The sequence below is a fragment of the Lates calcarifer genome, linkage group LG5 (assembly GCF_001640805.2).
Source record: "Lates calcarifer isolate ASB-BC8 linkage group LG5, TLL_Latcal_v3, whole genome shotgun sequence".
Lineage (NCBI taxonomy): Eukaryota > Metazoa > Chordata > Actinopteri > Centropomidae > Lates > Lates calcarifer.
The window spans coordinates 10,726,320-10,752,892 of NC_066837.1; the positions used below are offsets into that span (position 1 = coordinate 10,726,320).

Genomic DNA, 26,573 nt, shown 5'->3' on the forward strand with positions numbered 1-26,573 from the left:
CTGACTCAGAGGTATTGAACTAAGCGCTCAGCTGGTTCCACTTTTACATTTCCACACACAGCAGATGTCATGGTTATGAACAGCATATATATTGGCATACTCTGGTTTACATTTTCTCACAATACAATTGTGTTGGTATTCACATCTTTTTCATATCAATCTCTAGGTGCTGCTAACCCAACTGTAGCCCGACGCAACATGACGCTGCCAGGAGAGAACGGACAAAACCTGGTGGAGTGGAGGTTCAGGAAAGAACAGACACGAGGAAAAGTCATCGTCTTTGGAAGAAAGCTCAGGGTGAGACAACAACACCTCATGACTAACTGGTGACCTAAAAACACTGGCGTTATTTCTTAACTAAAGGAGGAAATAGAGTTAGATTGACATGCATGTTCTTTAATTGAAGATATGATTTGGCTCAGTCCGTGTGGTCCAGTGGATCGGGTCCAGTTTGATCAGTCATGTATTCATTGTAGAATTGATGGTAACACTTTCAGTCCTTCCAAGTTCCTTTTCTTACTGTTTTTTGGACTTACAGATTAATTCATTACACTTACATCACATTTACTCTTTTAGCAAACACTTTCATCCAAAGCAACTTATAAGTGAGCGACAATGCTAAAGCTTTAGGGCTGTAGGAGACATTTAAGTAAATACTAAAGTGTTAAATCTATAAGGCGAAGTGCAAGGAGATGAACTAAAGAGGTGAACCACAAGTGCATATTAAGTGCTATTCCAGCATTTTACGGTGTCAGAGGTGTTAGGAGGTGCTCTCAGAAGAGATGAGTCTTCAAGAGATTATTGAAGATAGAAATGCTGCTCCTGCTGTGATAGCATTTGGTGGCTCGTTCCTCCTACCAGGGAACCACAAAGGAGAACAGTCTGGACTGTGAATGCCTAGTGTGCAGGGATGGCAATGCCAGATAACAATATTTGGAGGAACATGGTGGCTGAGAAGAGGCATAAGCTTGTATGATTGAGTTTAAGTTGACGAGTGTAAGTAGATGGTTGCATGCAATGGGTAGCCAGGGGAGGTCAGTGAGTAGTGGGGTGACATGTGACTTTTTAGGCTGATCAAAGACCACACGCACTGCTGCATTTTGGAACACTGGCAACAGCTTCACTGCCTGTGAAGGGAAGCCTGCCAGAGGGGTGATGCAGTAGTTGAGGCAACGGATAACCATGGCCTGTGCCAAGAGTTGGGTGGTCTCTCTTGAGATCAGTGCGATCACTAATTCGATTCCATTTTCTCTCAGGTTGGTGCATAGCTCTCGGATGGTGTCGGTCAGCCAGGTTAGATCAAGCATGTTCGGTGGATAGAGAACACACACTATCTAGATAGGAGTTTGTGTAGAGCAGAGAGACTCTGTGGCATCACTGACTGCTCGTGAGGAGAGTGTGCTAAGAGGGGGTAACTGAGGAAAAGTGTGTAGGGGATAAATTGCAGAGGTTGCAGTGGAATGAAACCAGAGGTGGTGGGATGGATGGCAGTTCTGAGGAATTTACAGTGAAGCAGATTAAATAATGGTCAGAGATGTGCAGCAGGCGTGACTGTGGCACAGGTTCGGGTGAGGATGAAGTCAAGTTCTTTACCAGCTTTGTGGGCTGCAAACCCATTTTAGTTGTGTGTTAGGGACAGGAAGTCTGCAGAGCTTTCATTTTCATAACATCTAAGACATCCATGTTTGTGATTGAAAGACAACAATGTGTCTAGCTCATCCACAAATTCACCCACTTGTCCTGGTGGATGGTAAATGACGACCACAGAGACTTTTACTAGAACCAAACCATAACAGCATGGTGCTTGAAAGAGAAGTATATGTTTGGAGGCAACAGTTGAGTGAATTTCCATTTGCTGGAAATTAGGAGACCAGTCCCGTCTCCCCCTCCTCCTCGGATGGACGGACGGGAAGCCAAGAAAATGTAGTTAGTGGAGAGTGCAGCCGGTGCAGCAGTATTTTCTGGAAATATGATACACATTAAAATTTCGTTTGTGTGGTTCTCACTGAGAAGTTGTTACTGGTGATTACACAAATAACCTGAGCTCCAAGCCATTTAGATGAGGCTCAGCTGTTGCTTTCTTTACCTCCAGTTTCATATGGCACATCATTTTGTCACTAATTACCTGTTTAAATACCAGCATGAAGTTATGGGCATCCACTGGAGAACACATAGTTGATTACTAGATTAGATAGACTGAATTACTTGTGATTGCAACTACAGTGTGTTACCATTTACTAAAGGGTTTTAATAATTGCTTTTAATTCAATTGTATTCAAATGCATAAATCATATGATAACATATTCTTATCAAAATATGTGAAAACATTCTTATTAGATCATCTATCCATCATATATACCCACAGGGTCACAGGGGGCTGTATAGACACATAGACACAAAAAGCACACAAATGTACGGTGCACACAGTGGCCCCAACTGGCCATAACATATGAGTCCAGCACTTTCTTGCCATACATTGACAATGAGTGGTGTGATTCCTGTCATTTTGTCCCCCTCGGTGTGGGTGGGATGTAGGTCACAGAGTGGTGTCATTTTTTAATGTTATCAAAACAATGTTCAAATTGCATGAGATGACTCAAACTCAGGGCAGGTGATGTTCAAAATGTGTTTAAATGGTCAAAAAACAAGGCAGAGGACGTTAACAGGCAAGCAATCAATACAGGGAAGTAATACCAAACAAAGGTAGGCAAAAAGTAGGACATATTTTGGTGTCATGAACAGAAAACCAGGTGACATGAAGAACAGCTGAAACACTAAGGCAGCATAGTAGCACAGTAGCAGATTTAGCAGATGGCTCTTATTGGTTGGCTCTTGGTTGATTGGTCTCAATTGCCTTGGGTCAGTGAAGATCCAGGTCTGAATTGCACCTGGATGGTTGGGCCCCATTATAATTACCTACAAGTCAAGTCTGATACTCCTACTACTTTTACATGGTGTTAAATGTCAGATAATGGGAAATTGCATGTTTCAGGAGCTTATTGGATGAAATAATGAAAAGATACACTGAATTTAAATACTGGCAATGTTTGTAGAGATTATAAATTGATAATGTAGGAAAGTTGGTGATGGGATTTGTCATTTCTAGATGTATTTGTTTATCAACTGCGCAAGGATGTTCTTGGTCAATTCTACGTTTTGGTTGCCCAGACTTCGTCCATAATACCAAACAGGCACATGTTTATCAAACCAAAGCAAAAATGCTGATTTGTAATTATGTGAATAATCTGTCAATTCACTGTCTCCCCATACACATAAACATCTCGTTGCACCTTGTTTCCAGATCCAACCTTCACTATGAACAGATGTCCATGAAAACTGGCCAGGGTGACCTAATTTTTCAAAAATGTCCTAAATCTGAAGGTCTGTTACTTAAATTGCTTCTCACAAAGATGGAAGCGCAGTATATGAACCTGCAAATGGGCCAGAAACTAATGCATTGGTATAAAGAACATAAGCCTATATAAAGTGTGTGATATGGGATAAAGAGGAACTAGGTGAAGGGCAGGTGTTGCTATAAGAGGATACAGCCTGTCAAACAGATAGTTCAGGGGCTGAGCATCCTTACATATTGGCTACAAGGACACAGAGAGGATATCAGCATCCTCTTGTTAGCAACAGACAGCAGTGAGGAAAGGCCAGAATGCGTTGACAATTGCTGAGGACTGAGTTTGTGACCACACCTGAGGTTGTATATACACTCCAATTTTCCAGTAGTGCATCTCTATACTGGGCAAGTAGATAAACATATATAAAGTCACAGTTTGTTTGGACCCACTTGACTAAGACAGGCTATGTCAATCAAAAATGATTTGTTTCCTCTTATATGAGGTGGCTCACGTTCTGCATGTCTTGGTGTTATCCCAATGCTCTTGGTTTTCATCCAGCTGGCTACTAGCCATCATTACAATGTCCTCCCACTCTGCTCCCCTTTACTCACTTCACTGCATTCAACTGGTGCTAATTTACAAATGAATGAGTGACTGAATAAAAAGATGAGAAAAATGACTTTTGACCCTTGAATATTTTCCAACAAGACACTCTCTCTTTAATGAAACACGTCTGTAAAATTGATCGGCTAATTTGTGGTATTTCTCCTTGCTTCAAGGATCCATAAGGTGAGTTTAGCATCAGACCTGGCTCCAATTTACAAAGGCTGCCTGTCTTCATAAATTAGAGTTTGAACAAACAGCATATCATTTAGAAAGCGATAAAGAGCGAGTAGCTGGCTCTGTGATGCTACAGTGTTTTATGAGCCTTGGATCAGGCATTTGCTGTAATTCACTGGCTGAGGCACTGATGTTGAACAGCCAACAAGACTTTAACACCTGGGCTATTTGTTGGTTGTTAAATTAGCCAGGTCGCTAATCCTTCATCATGAAGCATTCTTATCATTTTTGTGGATCTATATTCCAAAAGAACAGAAAAAAAGGTAAAGACTTTAGACCATATGGATACCATGACCATCCTCTATCACCCTCTGTCTTAATATCGAAGTATGTATATCATTGTTCACTCAAACATTTTGGATTTTTATGTGAAAATAGCCGTGACATTTGCTGGATGATTCCTTTGGTGTCTGGTAACTTCATGACCTGCGCTCCAGCACTAATTTCCACATGTACACAAATAATGTAAAACTCTAATGGGCATATTGTCATGAACTGAATATATTCATGCTCCCCAGGGGATCAGCTCTTTCCATTCTGGACACCCCATGAGTTTTCTTCTACTGCCACACTCAGGGCAAAGTGTGTACAAAATGTCTCCTAACATAAGAGGCAGATGGCCATGGATGGCACAGTATATATCCGTGTTTCCAGGAAGACGAGCCTTTGGTTATAATGATCTCATAACCTATCCCCTCATGCTACCTTCAGGACAAACTTCACAATTTTGCCTCTGCTACCGCTCTGGATCTAAGAGTAGAACTGTTGTTTGATCTATCTAATGCTTCCACATTGTGAGGTGCCATCAACACTGTAGCATGTAGTTGACTTTATCAGACTTTATGATCAGACATTGAAAGGAGTAGAGTGTAATCATTTAATGTTTCAGCTGATAAAAGATTTATATCCTAAAAAAACTTTTCTGTTCATTGTTTTTGTGTGTGTGTGTGTGTGTGTGTGTGTGTGTGTGTGTGTGGCTCCAGGTGAATGGTAGGAATTTGCTGTCTGTGGATTATGATCGTACGCTGCGAACAGAAAAGATTTATGATGACCACAGGAAGTTCCTGCTGAAGATCATCTATGACACCCAGGGCCACCCCACACTCTGGGTTCCCAGCAGCAAGCTACTGTCAGTTAACTTGACATACTCCAGGTAAGCCCTTCTGTACCAGGGTAGTTATTATTTTAGGATACCCCCACCCACCACCACCACCTTTTTTACTCAACTAAAGGAAGAATACAGAGGTTTAAGATTTTGTAGGCCACTGGAATTGGGGCACTGAGGCACTTTTACTGTGTGAAAAGCTCAGTATTTCCACTGTATGCTTGACTTTGGAAATCTAACAGCACTTGGTTTTGCATATTACATTGCACATGGAGACACTTGTCCACCACACCTAAAGCTGTACTAAATTTGTTATGAATTGAGGGAAGGAAAGATTTGTCCAGCACCAACATTCTGAACAGTACAGTAGGCTAAAGTAGCTAAACCTCAATAAATACACAAGCACAAGTAGACTCTGAGCCAGAACATTTTCAATCACATTATACTACAGTGGTCACTATGGTTATTTGTAGAGCCAAATAAATTGATCAGCCTGTTGGCACAGTGCCTCATCAGGGGCTCTGTAGAGCTCTGACACCAGGAAGTTCTGGTGGGAACTCCGGCGAGAATTGTCACACTGCATTTCAATAAGCTACAACAGTAGCCCACTTCTTCTGCATCAGTAGAGAAGGTGTTTGAGAACAGGTTCATGAGATGTTGGCATTTGGGAAACTGGAGATACACTCGCTTCATTAGGTACAGTCTACTGCCAGTCCAATGCAACAGTACTGCCATGAAAAAAACTTTTACAAAGCTTAGAAATTTTTAGCTTTTGTTGATATTGTCAAAAATGAACATGTGACTTATATTTGTATACATGTACAAAATAGCCTCTGGGACTACCTTAACATTTTAGAAAGAACAGGGCTGTAGCAGTAATACACTGAAACCCAGTGTTGCTGGTGGCACTGTAATTTCCAAGTATGTGTGTGTGTCCAGTACGGGGCAGGTGACAGGTCTCCAGAGGGGTCCGACTACAGAGAGATGGGAGTACGACAGTCAGGGAAGGATCATTTCCCGAGTATTTGCTGATGGAAAGACGTGGAGCTACACTTACCTGGACAAGGTACTCTACACTGCAATACACAGTATCACTTTTCAGTATTCTGTATAATCCATGAAGGACAGAACAGGACAAAAAAGTCTTCAGTGTTACATAAAAGTAATGCACACACTATTGCACTCACAAGTGTCTATGCACAGTAAACCTCAAGGAGAACCAAATACCGTGCACACATGCTCACACACTCACAAAAACACACACTCCCTCTCAAGGAAGTACTGTAATACAGATGCTGTTCAAGTCTGCAGAGACTTGATAAAAAAAAAGATAAATGACATACTAAAACTAAAACACACACACACACACACACACAGACGTAGTTTGTTCTCTCTTTTTTCCACACACAAAGCAAGGTTACTGTGTTTGCCATAAATTCTGGTCAAACAAAGTAAACAACACTAATTGAAGCCTTTTCCCTTGTGTAAAATGTAATGTCATAAAGTTAGCAATAAAAACAAGTAACCACAAAGACTGTACTTACAAACAGTTGGCTTACTTCCCCTGGAGGGGGAGAGAGCAGAGGACAGAACAGGAGAGAAGAGAAGAGCAGAGGACAGGAGAGGAGAGGAGAGAAGAGGAGAGAATGAGAGAGGAGAGGAGGAGAAATAATGTATGGTAGTTGAAAAAGAATGAAACAACGCTTCTGAGTCTCTTACAGAGGAATCAGGAGTGGGAAAGGAGAGAAATGTTTAAAAGAAAGACCTGAAAATGGATATCTCACATTTTCAGTCCTTTCTTTTCCCATCCAAGAGAACTGAGATGGTGGTTAGAACATCTGACTGGTCACGTCGTAGTTTCTGTAGCTTGGATGCTAATTTGGCAGGAACAGCTTTCACTGCAGGTGGTGGACACAGATTAAAAGTCAAACCAAGCTCTCTGTGTGTTTTACAGTGGCATTGAATAGTAATGAAAATGTGGAACAGCAAAGAAGCATTTGCTAATTTACATCTAGCATTTCTGGATCCATTACAGAGTTAAGCCTTTTCCCAGTGAGAAAAAGGGTAGAGAGAGAGACACAATTGACTCTCGAAAATAGATGATTTTAAAATGGATGACTGACTTGGTGTGTTATGGATAAGATAAAGTAGATCAGTAAGAATTCTCTAAAAAAGCAATGTACTCCGAAAGACAGCTGCCATTGTCTCCAAAGAAAAGAGGAGACATGAGGAAAGGAGAGGTGACTGGGGGAAGAGAGAGAGAAAGAGATACTTAAAAATTAGTGACTTGAAAAAAACAACCCACAATAAGTAGTATTTTCTTTTAAGGAGGGCAAGAGAGGAGACTCCCCTGAGGCCTAACAAAACAAAAAGACAGCGAAGACTGAACAGAACCCAACATTTAAGAGAAATTGGAATGATAGAGTGGGATGGAAGAATAGTGACAGAGAGGGATATTTAAGAGAGTCTGCAAAATCAAAGGTACTGCTGTGGAAACAAGACCTTAGTCTGGTAGCTGATGGTAGCTCAGTTAAAGTATGTTAGACAGAGGAAAAGAGAGAGACGGAGACAGAAGTAACAGCAATGGGTGAAGACAAACAACAAGGGAATAGGAGTGATGAGAGATATATGGAGAGGAGGAAATAACCAGAGTCTAGTCCAGAGTTTAGTCTTTAGTCTTTAGTTTTGTTTATTTACACCACCTACAAAAAAAGAGAAAGAAATCATATTGTATAAGGACATTGCAAAGAAGTTATATTAGTGAGGTCAGTGCAATGAGTAGAAGCCCAAACAATACTGCAATCAGGTAAGAGTAAACTAAACTACAGTGAAGCAGTAACAAACATTTGATAGTAACAAAAAGGTATCATCAGCAAAAACAGGTATGTAGATGGAGATGCAGTGTCCAAATCATTTAGACTGTAATAATTCACAGTTTTGAAAGCTGTTGATAAATCCAAAAATATACTTAAAGCATTTTATTATTATTTAAAGCATTATGAATTTTCTCAACCAGACGAATTACAGCCATTTCTGTAGAATGACTCTATCCTGGTTTGGTTTGGATATACAATCAACTCTCTTGAGAAAAGACTGATCTGCTTGAAAGGGTTCTACCAATAGTCAGGAAATACCTTTTTTAAAAAGCACAAGAAATTTCAAATGGATCTGTATATGTTTTATATTCATCACTGAATTGTGAAGAGGAGTCAAGTCAAGTCAGTTTTATTTATATAGCACCAATTCACGTTCCTCTTCTTGTTTAAGAGTTAGTTAATAACCTTAAGTATTGTTTTAATATTACTGTAGACTTCATTAAACCTGTTTGTTTGATATTTTTTATCAGTCCTTATTAAATGGTTTGTTCCTTTTGACAGCTGATTTTCAGAGATATTTAGTAAACGTGGGTCTGTTATATTCATCAATATTTTAGTCAGCTCAGGGAAAATATTCATTAAATGGCAAAGGTGATTGAAGCCATAAATGACTGGTATTCAATGACATTTCCCCACTCAGAGTGTGGAAACAGCTGTTCTTTTTATCATTGAATACTCTGGTCTTAACTCTTTGGCTTTACCATCAAGACAGCAATGTTATTAATAAGGGTTGCCAGCAAAGAGGTAACTCTAGCTGGTTTTGAGATTGAGGGGTTAACAAAGTGGGAGCATAACACATTTAGAAAGTCTGCTGTGAGTGAATTAGTCTCACTTTTCAGGAGATCAATGTCAAAGTCTACTTGTAGAAAGAATGCTTCTCTTTCTCTATTTATGTTTTGTAAAACACAGGGTTGGTAGGCTGCTGACAGAGGTATCAGTGTTTACAGGTCAGGTGGTTTGTAAATGTTATCTTTGAGGACAGAAGAGGAAAGAATTTCACAGAAAAGTGAATCAGTATCATTATATTTGAAGTTTGCTTCTTCAGTATACTGGAATTTGTTATGTAAATGAGACAGTTCACCACCACCAGGTCATGCCCTCCAACAATAATGAAATGCGCGCTACTTGGGAATATTGCCAAATCATCTTTAAGCCAAGTCTCGGAGAAATCTGAGATTTGAAATTCATGCAAGTGTTATTGGTCTTAATAGAAAGGTTTAAAGGCAAGAATAAAAATATCTCTCTCTGGTGCTTTGGAATTTTAAAAAGTTGCCCACATTACTGAATTGATTTACAGCCAAATATCCACAAGAAATCAGAAGAAATTAGAATCAAGCCATTACATTTAACAACAGATCACAAAAGAAACAGAATCTATGATATATATATCTATGATGTCAACAATACTATGATAAGGAAAAAAAGGAAACACGCAGAGAACAGATCCAAGATCAGGCTTGATTAGTCAAGTCATGTCACTTTTCACATAAAGTAGGTCTAGACTGAACACTTTATAATATTTACAGAGACCCAACAATTCCCACCATGAGCAGCACTTGGTGACAGTGGAGAAGAAAAACTTCCTTTTTAGAGGTAGAAACCTTGAGCAGAACCATACTCGGGATGGGCAGTCACAGATCCAGACTCTACAGCTCCAGAGGAAGAAATACCTGCAGAAAGCAACAGGAGGAGAAATGATTCGACAAACATAGTTAAACGTTTGCACTAAAATACACTAAAATGTTTATCTATGTAAATGTGTATATCGATGGCTGGAACACAAACGCATCAGAAGTGACTTTTCAGACGGAATGAGTCTAGTAAGGAAGCATAACGGTGTGTGTACACTGAGCTTGTCACAGATGGGCAACATCCCCACACTTTCATGGCTGGTAGAAGTTCCTTTTACTTTTGAAAGACACACTCCGGGAAGTCCTTACTGATGAAAACATTTGAGCTTTTCAGGAATTTGGTTTTATATGCGCATTTTAAATTCAAATTCCCAAACTTGGCTTTGAGGTCACAGAGTTCCTTTAATAGCTCATCCATCCTCTTGTTAATAGAATCGACAAAGATTTCAGTGCAAGGAGTTAAATTTGAAAGTTTCTCTCCTGCTGATCTAACAATGTTTTCTAAAAGTCCTTTTGTTGATCCAGCAGTTCACACACCTGTGCCATGGATATGGTGTCTTCTGAGGCACTGTTTGTTTTTGAGGTGGCATGGTAAGGCAGAGATAGCCAGGAGTAACTAGGCCAGAGAAATAAAGATATAACAGGGTCAGAGGACTGAAATAAATAGAAAGGAAGTAAGGGTTATACACATTAGATAGTTATAGTACTCTCAATACATGTAGCAAAAGATAAAATACATCATATTAAAGTAATATCAAAGCATTGAAGTTCATTGTTGGGATCAATGTACTGTGTATGACAAAATAGGTTCAGTTATGCTTTGGCTGCTTAAAGTATTTTGTTAATACTGAGGAAAGCCAACTTTAAATGCTTAAAGTTTCTTCTCCCTTAGTTTTATCTCATGTTTCTTGACTGCTGACATTTGTGTCTTTCAGAACATCGATGTGAGTCCGATTACTTAAATTCTTCCAAAGTTCAGTGAGGGATTTGTTGTCATAGTTGAACATTTTCAATTATGTAGAAAAAGTACATTACAATGACTTAAAATGATTTATTTATAATGGAAATAATAATAATAATAATGGCACATCATGGAGACAAAGACAGAACAAGCAGAGGAAACTATCAGGAAGCATTGCAAAGGAAAAAAAATAGTATTTTCTGTCTGTTTAGAAAAAAATGGAAGTAAGACTCTTGTCAATAATGAATAAAACAGGAGAACGTGTCAGAGGAAGAAGGGAATGAAGTAAAGACAAGTGAAAGAGAGAGATGAAAAAGGAAAGAGGGGAAGGCACACAACAAGAGAAAAAACAAGGGATGTGAATAAGAGATAAAAAAGAAAAGAGAGGTCATTCCCCCAGTGAATAAATGAACCATACTGTTTTACTCCATGTGTCATTCTCACCTTCACTTGCACCTGTTTTTCATTCACTTCCTCTCTCCATCTGTCACTGTCTCTCCTTGCTGAAAATGCTTTCTGGAGGCTGTCTTTGGGAAACAGTGTTTCAAAAAGCAGAGTTCATCTGTGAATCCAATCTACAAGAATTAAACTTGGCCTCAATCTGCTTCTTGGCAACACAAACCCAATGTAATGGAGTGTAAAGGAGAAACAGAAACACAAATGCACAAGAATACATGAAATCAGAAACCAATTTTATTCAGTGAGTTTGAAGCAAATGTGCATAAAATACAAAAACGCACATCTCTGGCCTGTTTGGTTGGAGGGCCAGGTGATCTTCACTGTCTGCCTGAGGCAAGACACACACTGGGAAAGCAGGATGTTTGTGTCCCAGACAAAGATGAGTTGCTGCTGAAATAGATTGCATGAAAAACACCCATGTCACAAAAAGAGTAGCAGGGTGTCCAAGTTGAGAAAAATGAAAAGTGAGATAGTTGCATGCCCCACAAACATGATTGTTATTTTCAGTATGAAAGCGACCTGTGCTGCTTTTCCACTTATGCAATTTTATTTTTCATGAATGTTGAATGAAAACGTGCAGGCCATAGTCAATTCACCAACTGCTTTTTTCAAAACAGCTCTGCAACTAGAAAACTAAACATTCCATGTGAGAGAGGACGTTCAGGGGATCTTATGTAACCATAAAAGTTCTCAAAATGTGTCAAACGTCCAAAAACTATGGTCATGAAAGTGCAGCTCAAAGTTCCCCATATGTTTTTTTTTTTTTTTTTAATAAACAATAAAGCAGAGATGCCCCCCAAAATATCATGGTGTAAATATGTTTTGATGGTAGAGGGAACTTCCTATAATAACATTCTACCAATGTTACAAGGCAACAGCCTCTACGGTAGCAGAGACGTTCAGGGAAAATACAATCTCCAGCTGGAACGGTCCCCTAAATGTTCCTAAAATGTCCTGAATTTTCCCTGAAAGTCCACCAAATAACATCCCCCTACCCTTAAAGAACTCCACATTGTGACCATCCTGGAACGTTTAGGGGACGTTACAAGGCGATGTGCAGTACACCAGCAATAACATTTTTGGAACATTCTGGGAACACTGAATAGGTAAATAAGTTATCAGTAGGGAAAGATTGTGGTTAGACAATAAAAAGTCAAACATTATTTGCAGGTCTGTAACAGTGCACCAACCAGGATCTGCATGAAGGTCTGATGCGCTACATGCTCTGCCACCACCCCAAACTCCACACACTTCCTTTCCACTTTGCTGCATGAAGGGCTCACTGCATTAGCCATAGATTGAAAATAATTCTAGGACACAAGGCTGAGTGAGTTAGAGTCAGGTATCCGTCTTATTCTCAGGGGCATCACTGTGGAAGTGATTACAGGTGGAACTTCTGGTAAGATAGTGGAAGTAGTAGTAAGCTAGTTAGACCCGGTGGCTAACCGTGGTGGCTGTTCACCAAAGAGGTTTTGTTTTTTTTTTGTTTTTGGAGTAATTTGCCTTCAAACTCCCAATTACTGCTTTGTGTTGTAAAGAGATATTTAACTAATTCCATTTCCTCTGTACACCAGTACATGATATGCCTATCTCTCCCTGTCTGACTGCAGTCTCTACCTACATTGGAAAATTGCCCAACATAAAATATACTCAGCAGGTGCAGACTGTCATTACAAAACACATTGAAAAACAATAATAAACATCAGAATAATCATTATTTTAACCATCTGCAGTATTGCAGCTGCTGGTCCTGCAGCACATGAAAAAAACAAGCAGTAAAATCTTCCAGAGTGAGTTTTTGATGCACTGGAAACCATGAGGGGAGGCCAGCATAGGGGTGATGTGCATGGATGTAGATAAACCTACACATGCACACACACCACGTATGCCTCAGCTAAATAGCTGCTGTTAGCTGTTAGCTGTGGTAATGCCCCCCTCGAGCTGCAAATAAAAGGCCACTTAAAATGCCACATGAGCTGGATTTTGCATAAGGGCCAGATCTAATATCTTTTATTAGATATTCATCTTATAAAAGCTGATTAAATGATGTACTGCCAGCTGAGCTCAATACATTCATGTATTTACAATGTGGATTGATGTGGATTTAACATGCCCCACAGCGTCATTACATGTAACATAAGGTTCACTACATAAACACCACTTTTATTATTTGTGAAAGGAGCATGTTTAATACAAACACCCACTCATCAACTTATCTGAGACAAACTTACTTCTGATTATAGTGCTTCTTCCAAATTATGGAGGTCTTTTTATGTCTGACATGTTACATATTTTCCTTTCCTCTGCCCTCTCTCTAACAGTCCATGGTCCTGCTACTGCACAGTCAGCACCAGTACATCTTTGACTATGACTCAGGGGACCGTCTGTCAGCAGTCACCATGCCCAGTGTTGCACGACACACCATGCAGACCATCAGATCCATAGGATACTACAGGAACATCTACACCCCCCCAGAGAGCAATGCCTCTGTCACTGTGGACTACTCTGAGGATGGACAGGTCTGTGGGTGTAATTCATATTTTTTGTACAATAGCTTTCACACCACATAAGAAACACTGGAAAAGACAGTTTTATCCTGATGTTTAAGTCTTACCCGTAATATTCTTAGCAGTCACTGCAGTCCTCTTTATCACTCTACATCCACATCAGTCTTTAAAACTAAACTGCTCGTCTCCACTGCTCTCTCTCTTTCTCCCTCTCTCCAGCTCCTCAGAGTTGCCCATCTGGGCACTGGCCGCCATATACTGTACAAATATCGCAGACAGGTATTTGAAGTATGTTTTTATTCATTTAACATAAATTAGTTATAAAGGAAACATATCATCCTTTATAATTAACTTTATGTTCATATTTTGTTAATGTGTTTAATTTCAAGTTGGCTGCATATGTAGTTTATCACTAATAAGGACAATGTTTTATACTAGTAACAGCATAATTGCATCCAATCTCCTTTCTTTGTATTAGCACTCATATTTAAATATTTATATAAAATTAAGACTAGTAGATTGATTTTCAATTTGTTCTTCATTTGTTAACAGTTCAAAGAACAGATGTATCAGGGCTCTGTATTGTGTAATTGAAAGCCAAAGCAGGGAGACATCATTACAGCCTGCAGATGGAGAATCATGAAGAAAGACTCAAATGAACACAGGGGTGGCGGTGAGGCACGGTATAGCATGATATGAAGCAGCTGCAGCAGAGAGTGAACAGGGACTTTGATATAGAAGTTAACTGATGTGTGGCTGATCCTGGATGAATAGAGTCTGGTATTCTACAAAGTCCATCACAGTAAACACGTGCTGCACTGTTTTCTTTGTCTCATCAGAACAAGCTGGCTGAGATCCTCTATGACTCAACACGTGTCAGTTTCACTTATGATGAGACTGCTGGCGTGCTTAAAACCGTCAACCTGCAAAGCGAAGGCTTCATCTGCTCCATCCGCTACCGCCAGATCGGCCCTCTGGTCGACCGGCAAATATTCCGCTTTAGTGAGGACGGGATGGTGAATGCACGCTTTGACTACACCTACGACAACAGCTTCAGGGTTACCAGCATGCAGGCTGTGATCAATGAGACGCCACTACCAATCGACCTCTATCAGTTTGATGACATATCTGGGAAGGTGGAGCAGTTTGGGAAGTTTGGAGTCATCTATTATGATATCAATCAGGTAAGACAGGACTGGCTGCATTATTTAAATTGTCCCCCAATGATGGATTAGTACGAAAAAGTACCTCATGCACCTTGATGTGGATCAGACATCACGGACTCCCTGAGTTTAAAACAATATTAAAAGAAATAAAAAGTCACAAAGAGCAGTACTTAAGTTGCCATCCAATGAGCAAATAAACAAGAATTCATTTTAAAAAAAAGAAGAAGAAGAAACAATAAACAAATAGCAGCATATAAGTATGGCATATGGGCACATTACATTAGAGTTCAATTTGTGGGGTACTGGGGTGGTTTAGGTGTGTGTGTGTGTGTGTGTGTGGTGTGTGTGTGTGTGTGCGTGTGCGTGTGCGCACATTTGTGAATTGTGTGCATGTTTTCTACGTCCTGATTGCTGTGCAGTGGAAACATAGTGGCATACCAGTGAAAACCTGCATGAATTTACTGTTTTGCACTCCTTGTGCCCCAAACAGACACAGTCACAGCTGCTTACTCAATGGGGTAGAAGATATGTCTAAATGTCATATCAAAACATTTTCTACATTATATGACAGAATGATATATTAGACACTGTTGTGTTATGTAAATTATAAATGTGAAAATAGCAATGAACTTATCATTTTAATTCAGATCGTTTACTCTGCAAACAAAATATGTTAAAGATCTCAATAAATCAAATGTACAAATTAGTTTTTGTTTTGGAATGCAAATACTGAAACATGAGAAAATATAAGAAAAATAAAAAGCAGTTAGGTGAAACCAAGTGACATCTGTGCAATTCTTAACAATAAGCAAGAAAAGTGAAATTGAAAACTTTATTTTATTGCACTTAACAAAGTAACAGCAGTAACCTCCCTCAGCATACTGCCACTGCATCAGTAGGCTACTGATAAACTCTTGTCTACCACAAATAAGAACTTCTACTCCTGACTGAGAGTGAGTGTAGAGAGCTTCTCAAATAACTGTTTTTAGTCAAAGTTTAAACTCTCAGAGTGATTCTGAGATGCTTGATAAACGCAGGTCCAGAGCTGTTCGACTGAATTTCTCAAATAGAGTCGGTTGTCAAGGTGTTTGTGTCTACCAGTCAGGAAAAAAAAAACAATCATGTATAGTCTCCAGTCGTTCTGTTGAAGTCTGATCAGCAGGGCTTTGTCAGTTTTCTGAACTTGTCTTGGATCTGTCTCAGATCATCTCCACAGCAGTGATGACCTACACCAAACACTTCGACCAGCACGGTCGTATCAAAGAGATCCAGTATGAGATCTTCAGGTCTCTTATGTACTGGATCACCATCCAGTACGACAACATGGGCCGCGTCACCAAACGTGAGATCAAGATTGGACCATTTGCCAACACAACCAAATATGGTTATGAGTATGACGTTGATGGACAGCTGCAGACAGTCTCCCTCAATGAGAAGATGATGTGGAGGTAGAAACATTTAACTGATTTTAAAAAATCAAAAAAACACCATCATTAGGTGATGCTAAATGCTAATAATATTATTTTCTGGCCTTCCAGGTATAACTATGATCTAAATGGGAACCTTCATTTACTGAACCCTGGGAACAGTGGTCGGTTAACGCCTCTGCGCTACGATCTGAGGGACAGAATCACTCGTCTGGGAGATGTTCAGTACAGGCTGGATGAAGACGGTTTCCTCAGACAGAGAGGGGCTGAGATATTTGAATACAACTCTAAAGGTGAAAATGTGTATTTTATACTCAGTATTTGGTGTTAAGGCTCAGTCACACCAGAAAGTGGGACAACAAAGTTCATCACTGCCTCCTTCTGAAGGCTGTGTTAGAAGTTTGGCGATGTAGTGACTACTAGCAGGGCTGGTTGATGAACTACTGCCAGCTCTGAACTGGTCAGTCACAATCACCACCACAACAGCTCTCTGAGGTAGCTAGCTCAATAACTGTCAGTTATTATTGATCACTATTAGGAGAACAATGATACATTGTACCATCAACTCCTCTATCAAAAGTGTTCTTTTGTGGAGCAGTTTAGATTCTAATGGATGAGGGTTTAATAAGAATGGATGGTACAACAAGCTGTAATAGGTTCCTCCATTTTGCACTAACTGGCTCTGTGCTCCCTCCAATGTCAGCACTGTCAAGCTGGCTTGCTATTGGTCAACAGTGCAAACTTGGGTCTGAGTTCACCAAAATTGAACTTGACACAATAGACTTGATTTCCTTCATCCCTGTGATCACAGTGATTCCAAAGAAATGAATCATGAAAAATGACAATGAAAACTTGACCTGATATTGACTCAATTGCACCTTGTATAAACGTTTTTTTTATGTGATTACACCAATATTGATTATATATCAAGGGATTCTGCTTGCAGGAAAATGTAACAGTTGCACTGAAATTTATACCATCCATGGGGACCACCAAAGTTTGCACTTTTCAGATTGTATATATAATAGCACTGACATCTAACTTGTCTTATCATTCACATCTTTGTTCTTCCTTCTTATCATTAAATCAGGTCTTCTAGTTCGTGTCTACAGTAAAGCAGCCAGCTGGACCATCCAGTACCGTTATGATGGTCTGGGTCGGCGTGTGGCATCTAGAAACAGTCTGGGCCAACACCTGCAGTTTTTCTATGCTGATCTGAACTACCCCACTAGGATCACCCATGTCTATAACCACTCCAGCTCCGAGATTACGTCCTTTTATTACGACCTGCAGGTAGCTACATTGGATTAGTTGTTCTAAATATAGTGATAGTGATAGACATATGCTAACATGCTGTATTGTCAAATTAGATAAGGAAAGTTGGTAAATTATGTGATTTCTTTTCCAAACTTAAATCTATCTCCAGCTAGAGACAGAGACATATTATTACACTCAATATGTGTATCATTCTAATAATTATTGTTGCATAGGGCCATGTGTTTGCCATGGAGATCAGCAGTGGAGAGGAGTTTTATATTGCATGTGATAACACTGGGACACCACTGGCTGTTTTCAGCAACAATGGACTACTGCTTAAACAGGTATGTATGTGAATGTGTGTGTTTCACTGTGGAGCAAAGCAAGAGAACACTTGAGTGTGTGTTCCATGTTCAAATTCGATCAGCAAAATTGTTTTTTGTCTCCATATCAGATCATAAATCTCTGTTTGTGTGTGTAGGTGCAGTACACGGCATATGGCGAGGTTTACTTTGATTCCAACCCAGACTTTGTGCTGGTTATTGGTTTCCATGGAGGCCTGTATGATCCTCTGACACGACTGCTGCATTTTGGAGACAGAGACTATGATATCCCTGCTGGGAGGTTGGTATGATATGTGATAACAGGATGCCATTCCCACTTTGCTGATGTCACATCTGACCAGAGTGTGTTTGTCATGAAGGTGGACCACTCCTGACATCAGCACATGGACACGTGTTGGTAAAGACCCCCAGCCCTTCAACCTCTACATGTTCAGAGGAAACAACCCAATCAGCAAGATTCATCAGGTCAAAGAATACGTCACAGGTAACAAGAAAACATACTTTTGGGGTCTAGGTGATGCATCAGAAGAAGCCTAAGCAGGAGTTTTCAGTGTTTGTTGAGTGTGGGTGTCCCTCAAGGTTCTATTCTGGGTCCTATTCTCTTCACTATATTTCAGACTTTTACTTTACACAAATACAATAAAAGTAATTTGGGTCATTGTTTGAACCAAAAGCTTGTTTAAGCTGAATAACTATACATACAGTATATGTCATCAATTAATTTTATTTAGTGCAACATTAAGCACATTTTTATATTGTATTATGTATTTCATCAGTCTGAATAATGAAGTAGAAGGTTTTGTGATCTATTAAGAATGTAGGTTCTGCCACATGTTACTCTAATGAAAATGAAATAAAGTTTTTTCCAGCACAGTTTATTACTCTTGCTTCATTGCCCAACATTATCTGAAAGCTGAATCTAGTTATGGTGAAACAGGTGCCAAAAAGTTTGATTTTCCATCTGCCAGGTGGAAAATAAACTTAATAGAGATTTTAAATGACCAAGAATTTGAGTTGGATCATATAGATTTGATGAACTGCAACATTATTTTTTATAGTAATGAGGTACAGCAATGTGAGGCATTTATTAAAGGAACAATAGTGATTTGTTCTGTAATAATTATAAGAAGGCATAAGAAGTACACAAAGCCACATTTTTTATTATTGCAGTATGTTCTCCTGGCACCTCTAATAAGTGCATGTCTTCAAAATTACATGCAGTATGCTCAAACTCACTCCCTAACTTCCATTATGTTTCTCTTTTTCTTTCTACGTAGATGTCAATATCTGGTTGGTCACATTTGGCTTCCATCTCCATAACGCAATCCCAGGATTCCCTATTCCTAAATTTGACCTGACACAGCCATCGCTGGAGATGAAAAAGAGCCAGCTGTGGGATGATCTGCCTGTAAGTATCTCTATCAGTAAGCACTCTTTAGATAGATAGGTTGAATGAATAAAGGATGACTTAAGCAGTAATCCCAGTCAACGTAACTGAACGGCTGCCACATGGAGCTGAACATGCTGCTGCTTCTGACCACACCCCAATCAGTTATGTAAATCCATCAACAACAGCTGAAAGTTGATTTATTGGTCTTCGCTTACTGTCATGCATGAATAGAAATGGAAAAGAGAAACTAAAAATTATTTCATACTTGCAAAATCAAAGTATAGTAAAGAGGAAAAAGATGAAATTGAGAAGAAATTCACAGACCAAAAGACATTCAGAGAATCAAGACGCAAACTGAAAACTGGGAAGGAAATTAGTGTTTGACATGAGGAAACGACGGCATGGAGGCGAGGAAATCGAGAGACAGCCTAACATTCGTGGAAAAAAGAAAATCAGGAAATGGAGGGGAAAGAGGAAATGTAGTGAGAATAATGAGAGAGGAAATGAGGAGAGAGGACAATAAAGAGCCTTCCAGTGAAACCAATCATTCATGCCTTTCTCAGCTTAAGGCTGCCTCCGCTGCTCCTTCTCTTCTTCTTCTCATTCACTTATTGCAGCTATTTATTCCCTTGTTTGGTGGACAGGTATCAGGAAGTCACACGTTCACATAAAGAGCGAGAGACTGCGCTGAAATGCGGTGAAATAAAGACACCAGTGTGAACACTTCCTAATAAAGACAAAAATAGATGTGGCAGCTTCAGAGATGAATTGGGAGAAGATTAGTGACAATGAGGAAGGAAACAAGAGAGATTTGGACTGAGTGAAAGCATTATTTCAAGTGTGAATTTACTGGACTTATTTGTGCAGTTGAGCATGGTAACAGCCTTTCTCACAGGGAAATTCACAAACTACAGGGGTGTTGATCTGCCGCACTCCCCCACCATCACCACCAACACACACACAGAGAAAAATCTTGCAGCAATTACACTTCTCAAACTGAAATCCACTAGCACAAAAATTGGTTGAGATCAATCTCTTTGTGTGTCTTTGTGTTACAGTAAATATCATATCATCTTCTTAGCACTGTAGTGCAGTGTTGTTCTGCAGCTGTTTCCCTCTGGTTTATTTGGGTTTATTTCACATGGGAGCAGATGCAATAAAGACATACATTAAACTCATACACTGTATACAGCCAGACATCTCATTTTCTCCCCCCATACCTGGGAAAAAGAACCAAAATGTAATACACATATATAACATTACGATAAATTGCAGCACACAGATATTGTTAAAAGAAAAACACTTAGTTCATAGTTACAGTAACATAAGAATATACTGCACTTTATCACGTTGGCACGCGATCACTGTTAATCTCCAGTGTATCTACTACAAGTCATGTCCCTTGCTAATGTTTTGTCAGAGCAGTGGTTTTAAACTCCCAGACAACAGACCAGTGTCAGGCCACAGAACATTTCTTATCACTTCAACAAGGAAACAATATGACCTGGCAAAAAGAAGAACATAATAATTACATAACTTTATGGGTTATTCTTTGTGTTAATTACCCTCAGCTTCTTACAGCCTGCAGTCTTTGGCTTAGTGGGTGGCAAACTGTATGTACAGAAATTCCCTAATCAAAAAGTAATTAATCAAGTGTGCATAGATCAGTATTTTTTGAATATTATTTTCCCCAATTTCTCAACAAAAAATGTCACTGATATAAATAAGATGGATAAATGATCAGCCTACTCACCATACACTCACTGTTTGAAGTCAGAGAGCCTCATTGACACTCATGTTATCAGCTCACACAGTGATAGCTATTTTTTCCTGCTCTCATGCATTTTATCAAAGAGTAACACAAAGACAGACTGCAAAGTGCATCACGGTTTACATTTTTCCATATTGTCTGTGTTATCATTGTCATCAATCTTCTTATAATGCTGTGTTTTTTCTAATTTATCATATGTTAATGATATCTTAGGCAGCAAGCAGCACATTACGTTACTTCCTCATTCTCTCCTCCACAGTCTATCTCAGGTGTCCAGCAGGAGGTGACTCGTCAGTCTCGGGCCTTCCTGTCATTTCGAGCGCATGCCAGAAATTCAGCTCAGCCGGCGGCATTCAGACCACGCCAAACCCTGGCTGTGGTTTGCCACTGTCAAGTCTCTTATTGGCAAGGGAGTGATGCTCGCTGTGATTCAAGGCCGTGTGGTGACCAACGCTCTCAACATTGCCAATGAGGATTGCATCAAAGTGGCTGCAGTCCTAAACAATGCCTTTTACCTTGAAGATCTTCATTTCACAGTGGAGGGACGAGACACACATTATTTCATCAAGACCAGCCTTCCAGAGAATGACCTCAGCGCACTGCGGCTCACCTCAGGCAGGAAATCGCTGGAAAATGGTGTGAATGTCACAGTGTCCCAGTCCACAACAGTGATGAATGGGAGAACACGGCGCTTTGCTGACGTGGAGCTGCAGTATGGCGCCCTAGCGCTCCACGTGCGTTACGGCACAACACTGGACGAGGAGAAAGCGCGAATCCTGGAGCATGCGAGGCAGAGGGCCCTGTCGAGTGCCTGGGCCCGCGAACAGCAGCGGGTGAGAGATGGGGAGGAAGGAGTACGGCTGTGGACGGAGGGAGAGAAAAGGCAGCTGCTGAGCAGCGGGAAGGTTTTGGGTTACGATGGTTATTATGTCTTGTCCATAGAGCAGTACCCTGAGCTAGCTGACAGCGCTAACAACATCCAGTTCCTACGCCAGAGTGAGATAGGTAGGAGGTAACACAGCATCAGCAAACGTCAAATTATTACCCCCCTGTGACTGTCAAAGACTAACAAAAAGTTCAGTTTTAACAGAAAATGGATGTCACAGACTGAACTGCCTTGAGACTCAAAACTAGCCACTGAAGACACCCCATGTTTGCATATTTCTTTTATTCTGAGGATGGTAATGTAGGATTTATAGGCTGATTGATGATGTAACAATCACTTCAAAGCAGCTGACACAAAGCATTATAGTTATGAGGGTTTAAAACAGTTTTCATGAGCCTGCAAAAGGTTCTCTTGACCAATGCCTTTCTCTCTTTCTTTTTCTGTCTTTTTCTTTCTTTCGCCCTGCCGTCTGCCTTCAAACAGCCTACACGCATGCCCCTCCCCCTCTCTGTTAGGCAGGGCTAACCTGAGTGCTGTAATCATGTGCTATCTAGCTGTGAAACAGTGGGACGTTGACTCTTTCAAGCAGCCAAGTGAGTGTTTCAGTAGCCATCACAACTAGATGAGCCCACAAGCATTTAGACAGTTGTAAACTGTCAGAGCTGTCAACATAACAAGTGTCTGTGGATCCCTCACAGATGTTGCAGGTATCATATCTCTGTGGGTCCAGATGTGTCGCTCTGGGTTGTAGACCTCTAGGAGCCATGTCTGTTGGATCTCTTGTTTCCAGCCATTGAATGGAACTGTTGTAGAACTGTTGTGGACTTTCTCTAAGAGAGACAGGCACAAAAAAGGACTATGATTTGTATGAAGGCAAAAAAAAAAAAATAAGACTGATTTTCTGTTTGGATTTTTTGTTTTTTTGTTTTGTTTTTATATATAAACTTGCATTTGCTTCAGACAAAAAGGGGATATAAAAATGAACAAAAAAGTGTTTACATACTTATTACCTATACCACTATTACTACTATTACTACACCACCACCATCGGAATGGACCATGATCTGAACTAAAGAAAACCAGAAACTTTGAGTTGTGCTTTTGTTTCTTTCTTACTATAAAATCATACCGTTTCAGACAACGATCAACAGCGATGTGTGAGGAGGCAGGCAACAACGGCGCCGCAGCTGTTTCTGATTCTATGTGGACGTACACTTTGAGGACCGAGTGGGCTCACTGGTCCTATAAAACACTGCTCCACTGTCAGACCAGGAATCCTTCACTTCTGTAAAATGTGACTCAGACTCATGATGCATAGACCTTGTGCTTTTATCGGTCAAAGGTAGTAGTATTGCTTGCAATAGAAACATGTTGTCATGGCTTCGGGGGGGGGCAGGGTTACTGTGAGTAGTAACTAATTGTTGCTTCTCTCCTCGTTTTTGCTTGTTTCTCCTTAAAGGGACAGTGCATCGCCATCAGTGACATTAATGAGTAACAGTAATAGATCAAAAATCGAAGTGGATGTTTTCTCATTGATTGTGGGTCTCTGTACTCTTGTAGAAGAGTTTTCTTTGTGTCTGTGTGTGTTTACAAAGGTGGGAAGGCAACTTTAATCATTTTGAAGGAAAGAACAGGAAATTTACACAGAGAGTTAACATCTTACGCTACCAATCTTTTTTCAGAGAAAATGAAGAGGAGTTGACAATGTTTTATGGGTTTATCTTTTTTTATTTTGAAGGTTGAGAAATTCCACTTATCCGTACATCAATATTAGTCTCAGAGAAAGTAATTTATGTACAGTGTTTCTACGGTAAAGAATAAAAATCTTTGAAACTACTGCTGTTGTTTTTTACTATGTTGTATATGTGTTCATCCTTTTCTCTCCAAAAGCAGACAGACCATGGTATCATAGTGTGATGAACAACAGTGTCTCACAATACCCAGATTGCTCCACGCAGCGATATTGTTATTGATTACTGATACTTAACAGTTACCACAAAACTGAGAAGAACTTTAAAAGAGAAGAATTTTAAAAACCCTACTACTGCTACTACTATTACTACTACTGGCCAATTGACGTTTTTCTGCCGTTGTTGGCTTGCGTGTATGTCATTGGCTATGAGCTTCCGGGAGGAGCGCAGAGAGGCGGAGAAACGAAGTCGGGTAACAGATTTAAACCATGTTTGAAAGCTTGCCTCGGTTTGTCAGTACTGTGAGAAAACCTAATTACTGAGGAAACTTGGACCCTAAAACAAAGCGTAGGAGCTGCTTTTTTGTCGAACGCGAGTGAGACTGGACGCTGAACACACCAAAAGGTAAGGCTATGGAGCGAGCTAGCTAGCGGCTAGCGTCAGCATTGGCGTTAGCGGCGGCGAGCGTTAGCATTGGCCTTCCCGTTTCATGACTTTTTTGTATCTGATTTTCATTTTCAGTCGTTTTTATCGCGTGGGTTAGAGTGTTTTTGTGTGTCCGTGACCTAGGCGTCCCTGACACGAGTTGTGGACTCCCATCGTGGAAGGGTAAAAAACAACGACCTCTGGATAGTCTGTTTAGATCCTATTGTAATTGTTTACGGTCACTTTACCGACATTTTGCATCTCTTTGTTATTTGTGTGCCATCCTCGTCATTTTAACTCAGTTTATAGCGGTCTATCATGTCGTTGTCATCGTTTTGTGTCAGTTTATGGTCGTTTGTGTTACATTGCGGCTGCTTTACACCTGTATGTCAGCGTTAGCAACAGCAAATTTGAGGTGTCGCCACGGCCACGTCCTTTGACGAAAATTCAAGCTATTGATATTTTTTAATCACAAAGGCTTTAGCAGTATACTGACTGAATTTGAAGTCAATATGAGTAAATCTCTAGGAGAAATTCTTTAAAATACAGTGTCGCCAAATTGCAAAATTTGTGTATTCAAGTCAAAATGGCTGACTTCCTGTTGACGTCTGTTTCTGAGGTCTTGACATCCTTGGAGACTTTTTTGTACATCTGGGCATGTTATATATGTGGTCCGAATTTTGTCCACCTATGACTAAATAAGCCCAACGGGGGATCACTTTTGAATGTTTCCAGGGGATGCTAGAGAGCCATTTTGCAGCACTCATGGACGAGGAGAAACAAAGTTTCATTTCAGAGTTTAATAAGAAGAATCCGCACAGTAATGCAGAAGTAATAGTAATCCAAAATAGAAGGAAAAATGTTACATTATAGCAAGACATCAAAAATTTTATGTTATAGTATGTGGTCAAAATGTCAAAACACCACAGTATAGTAAAGCTTCAAAAATGTAAAGAAAATGTCATAGTAAGGTGTAAAAATGTTTTGTTTAATGTTCTGTTTCAGCTGTAATGTTGAATATTTTTCGTGGTTAAACTGTTGATGATGAATAGATAGTAGTGTATGGATCATTTTCCTTTGTATGTTTCTCTTTGGTCCTCCAGGTGTCACCAGGTGTCCACGATCGCCGAGACATCACCCATGATGGCAGGGACATGGTCCATGTTGAGGATGAGGGAGACATTGTCCTCGATCAGAGACCTTGTCAATGATCAGACATTGTCCATGACTCGCAGAGACATGTGCAAAAGTTGGTAGTGACGGAGTTCCCCTGATTTGACTGTACTGTCTGCAATCACAGAGAATCTATGAACAATGAAGACGTTCTTTGGGACAAGGCCTGACACCTCCAGGTAATTCACAGACAGCTTTACATGACCTGTCCTACACAGAGCACTGACATTTTTAATGATCATTTTATTTTATATTTAGTATATCAGAAAAGTGTAATAATAGAAGTAATCTTCAATATAAATAAAACTAATGTAAAAATAATCTCTATTAATATAAGTAATTTTAAATAGCAATATCAGAAGTAAGATGTAATAGTCAAAGTAATCTGTCACCAGATGCAGTTTGCACCAATAAAAGTTATCTGTAATATAAAAGCAATGCAGAAATGATGGGTAATCAAAAATAAAAGTAAAATGTAACGTCGTAGTAAGCCATCAAACAGTCATAGTGTACTAAGTAGTCAAAAATGTATAATAAAGCATAAAAATGTCAAACAAAATGTCATAGTATATTAAGCCGCCAAAAACCATCAAAAAATGTCACTATAGTATGTCATCAAAAGTCATCGAAAAATGTCATAGTATAGTATGGCTTCAAAAGTCATACTATGACTTTTGGTTTCAAAAACCATCACAAAATGTCATCGTATAGTAGTAAGGCTTCAAAAGTCATCACAAAATGTCATAGTAAGGCTTCAAAAGTCATCAAAAAATGTCATAGTAAGGCTTCAAACAGTCATCAAAAGATGTCATAGTAAGGCTTCAAAAGTCATCAAAAAATGTCATAGTAAGGCTTCAAAAGTCATCAAAAAATGTCATAGTATAGTATGTCTATCAAAAGTCATCAAAAAGATGTCATAGTAAGGCTTCAAAAGTCATCAAAAATGTCATAGTAAGGCTTCAAAAGTCATCAAAAAATGTCATAGTAAGGCTTCAAAAGTCATCAAAAAATGTCATAGTAAGGCATTCAAAAAGTCATCAAAATCAAAAATGTCATAGTATAGTATGTCATCAAAAGTCATCAAAAGATGTCATAGT

The 26,573-nt window shown here is 39.6% G+C and overlaps 1 protein-coding gene and 1 long non-coding RNA gene across 2 annotated transcripts in view; both read left to right on the forward strand.

Moving 5' to 3' along the window:
• LOC108887372 (teneurin-3-like) overlaps positions 1-23,803 on the forward strand; it is a 270,632-nt gene extending 246,829 nt beyond the window's left edge. Inside the window, 15 exon segments of the mRNA XM_051070563.1 lie at positions 167-297; positions 5,171-5,340; positions 6,232-6,358; positions 13,541-13,738; positions 13,946-14,005; positions 14,566-14,910; positions 16,096-16,340; positions 16,431-16,612; positions 17,410-17,612; positions 17,810-17,920; positions 18,058-18,200; positions 18,280-18,404; positions 19,198-19,328; positions 21,341-21,394; positions 21,396-23,803. Coding sequence (XP_050926520.1) covers positions 167-297; positions 5,171-5,340; positions 6,232-6,358; positions 13,541-13,738; positions 13,946-14,005; positions 14,566-14,910; positions 16,096-16,340; positions 16,431-16,612; positions 17,410-17,612; positions 17,810-17,920; positions 18,058-18,200; positions 18,280-18,404; positions 19,198-19,328; positions 21,341-21,394; positions 21,396-22,097 — 2,927 coding nt within the window. The 3' untranslated portion in view covers positions 22,098-23,803.
• A 292-nt stretch (positions 23,804-24,095) lies between these two features.
• The window catches only part of LOC127142465 (uncharacterized), a 55,365-nt gene continuing 52,887 nt past the window's right edge, over positions 24,096-26,573 (forward strand). Inside the window, exons 1-2 of the long non-coding RNA XR_007813230.1 lie at positions 24,096-24,282; positions 25,407-25,655. This is a non-coding gene — a long non-coding RNA (uncharacterized LOC127142465). The remainder of the gene's footprint in view (positions 24,283-25,406; positions 25,656-26,573) is intronic.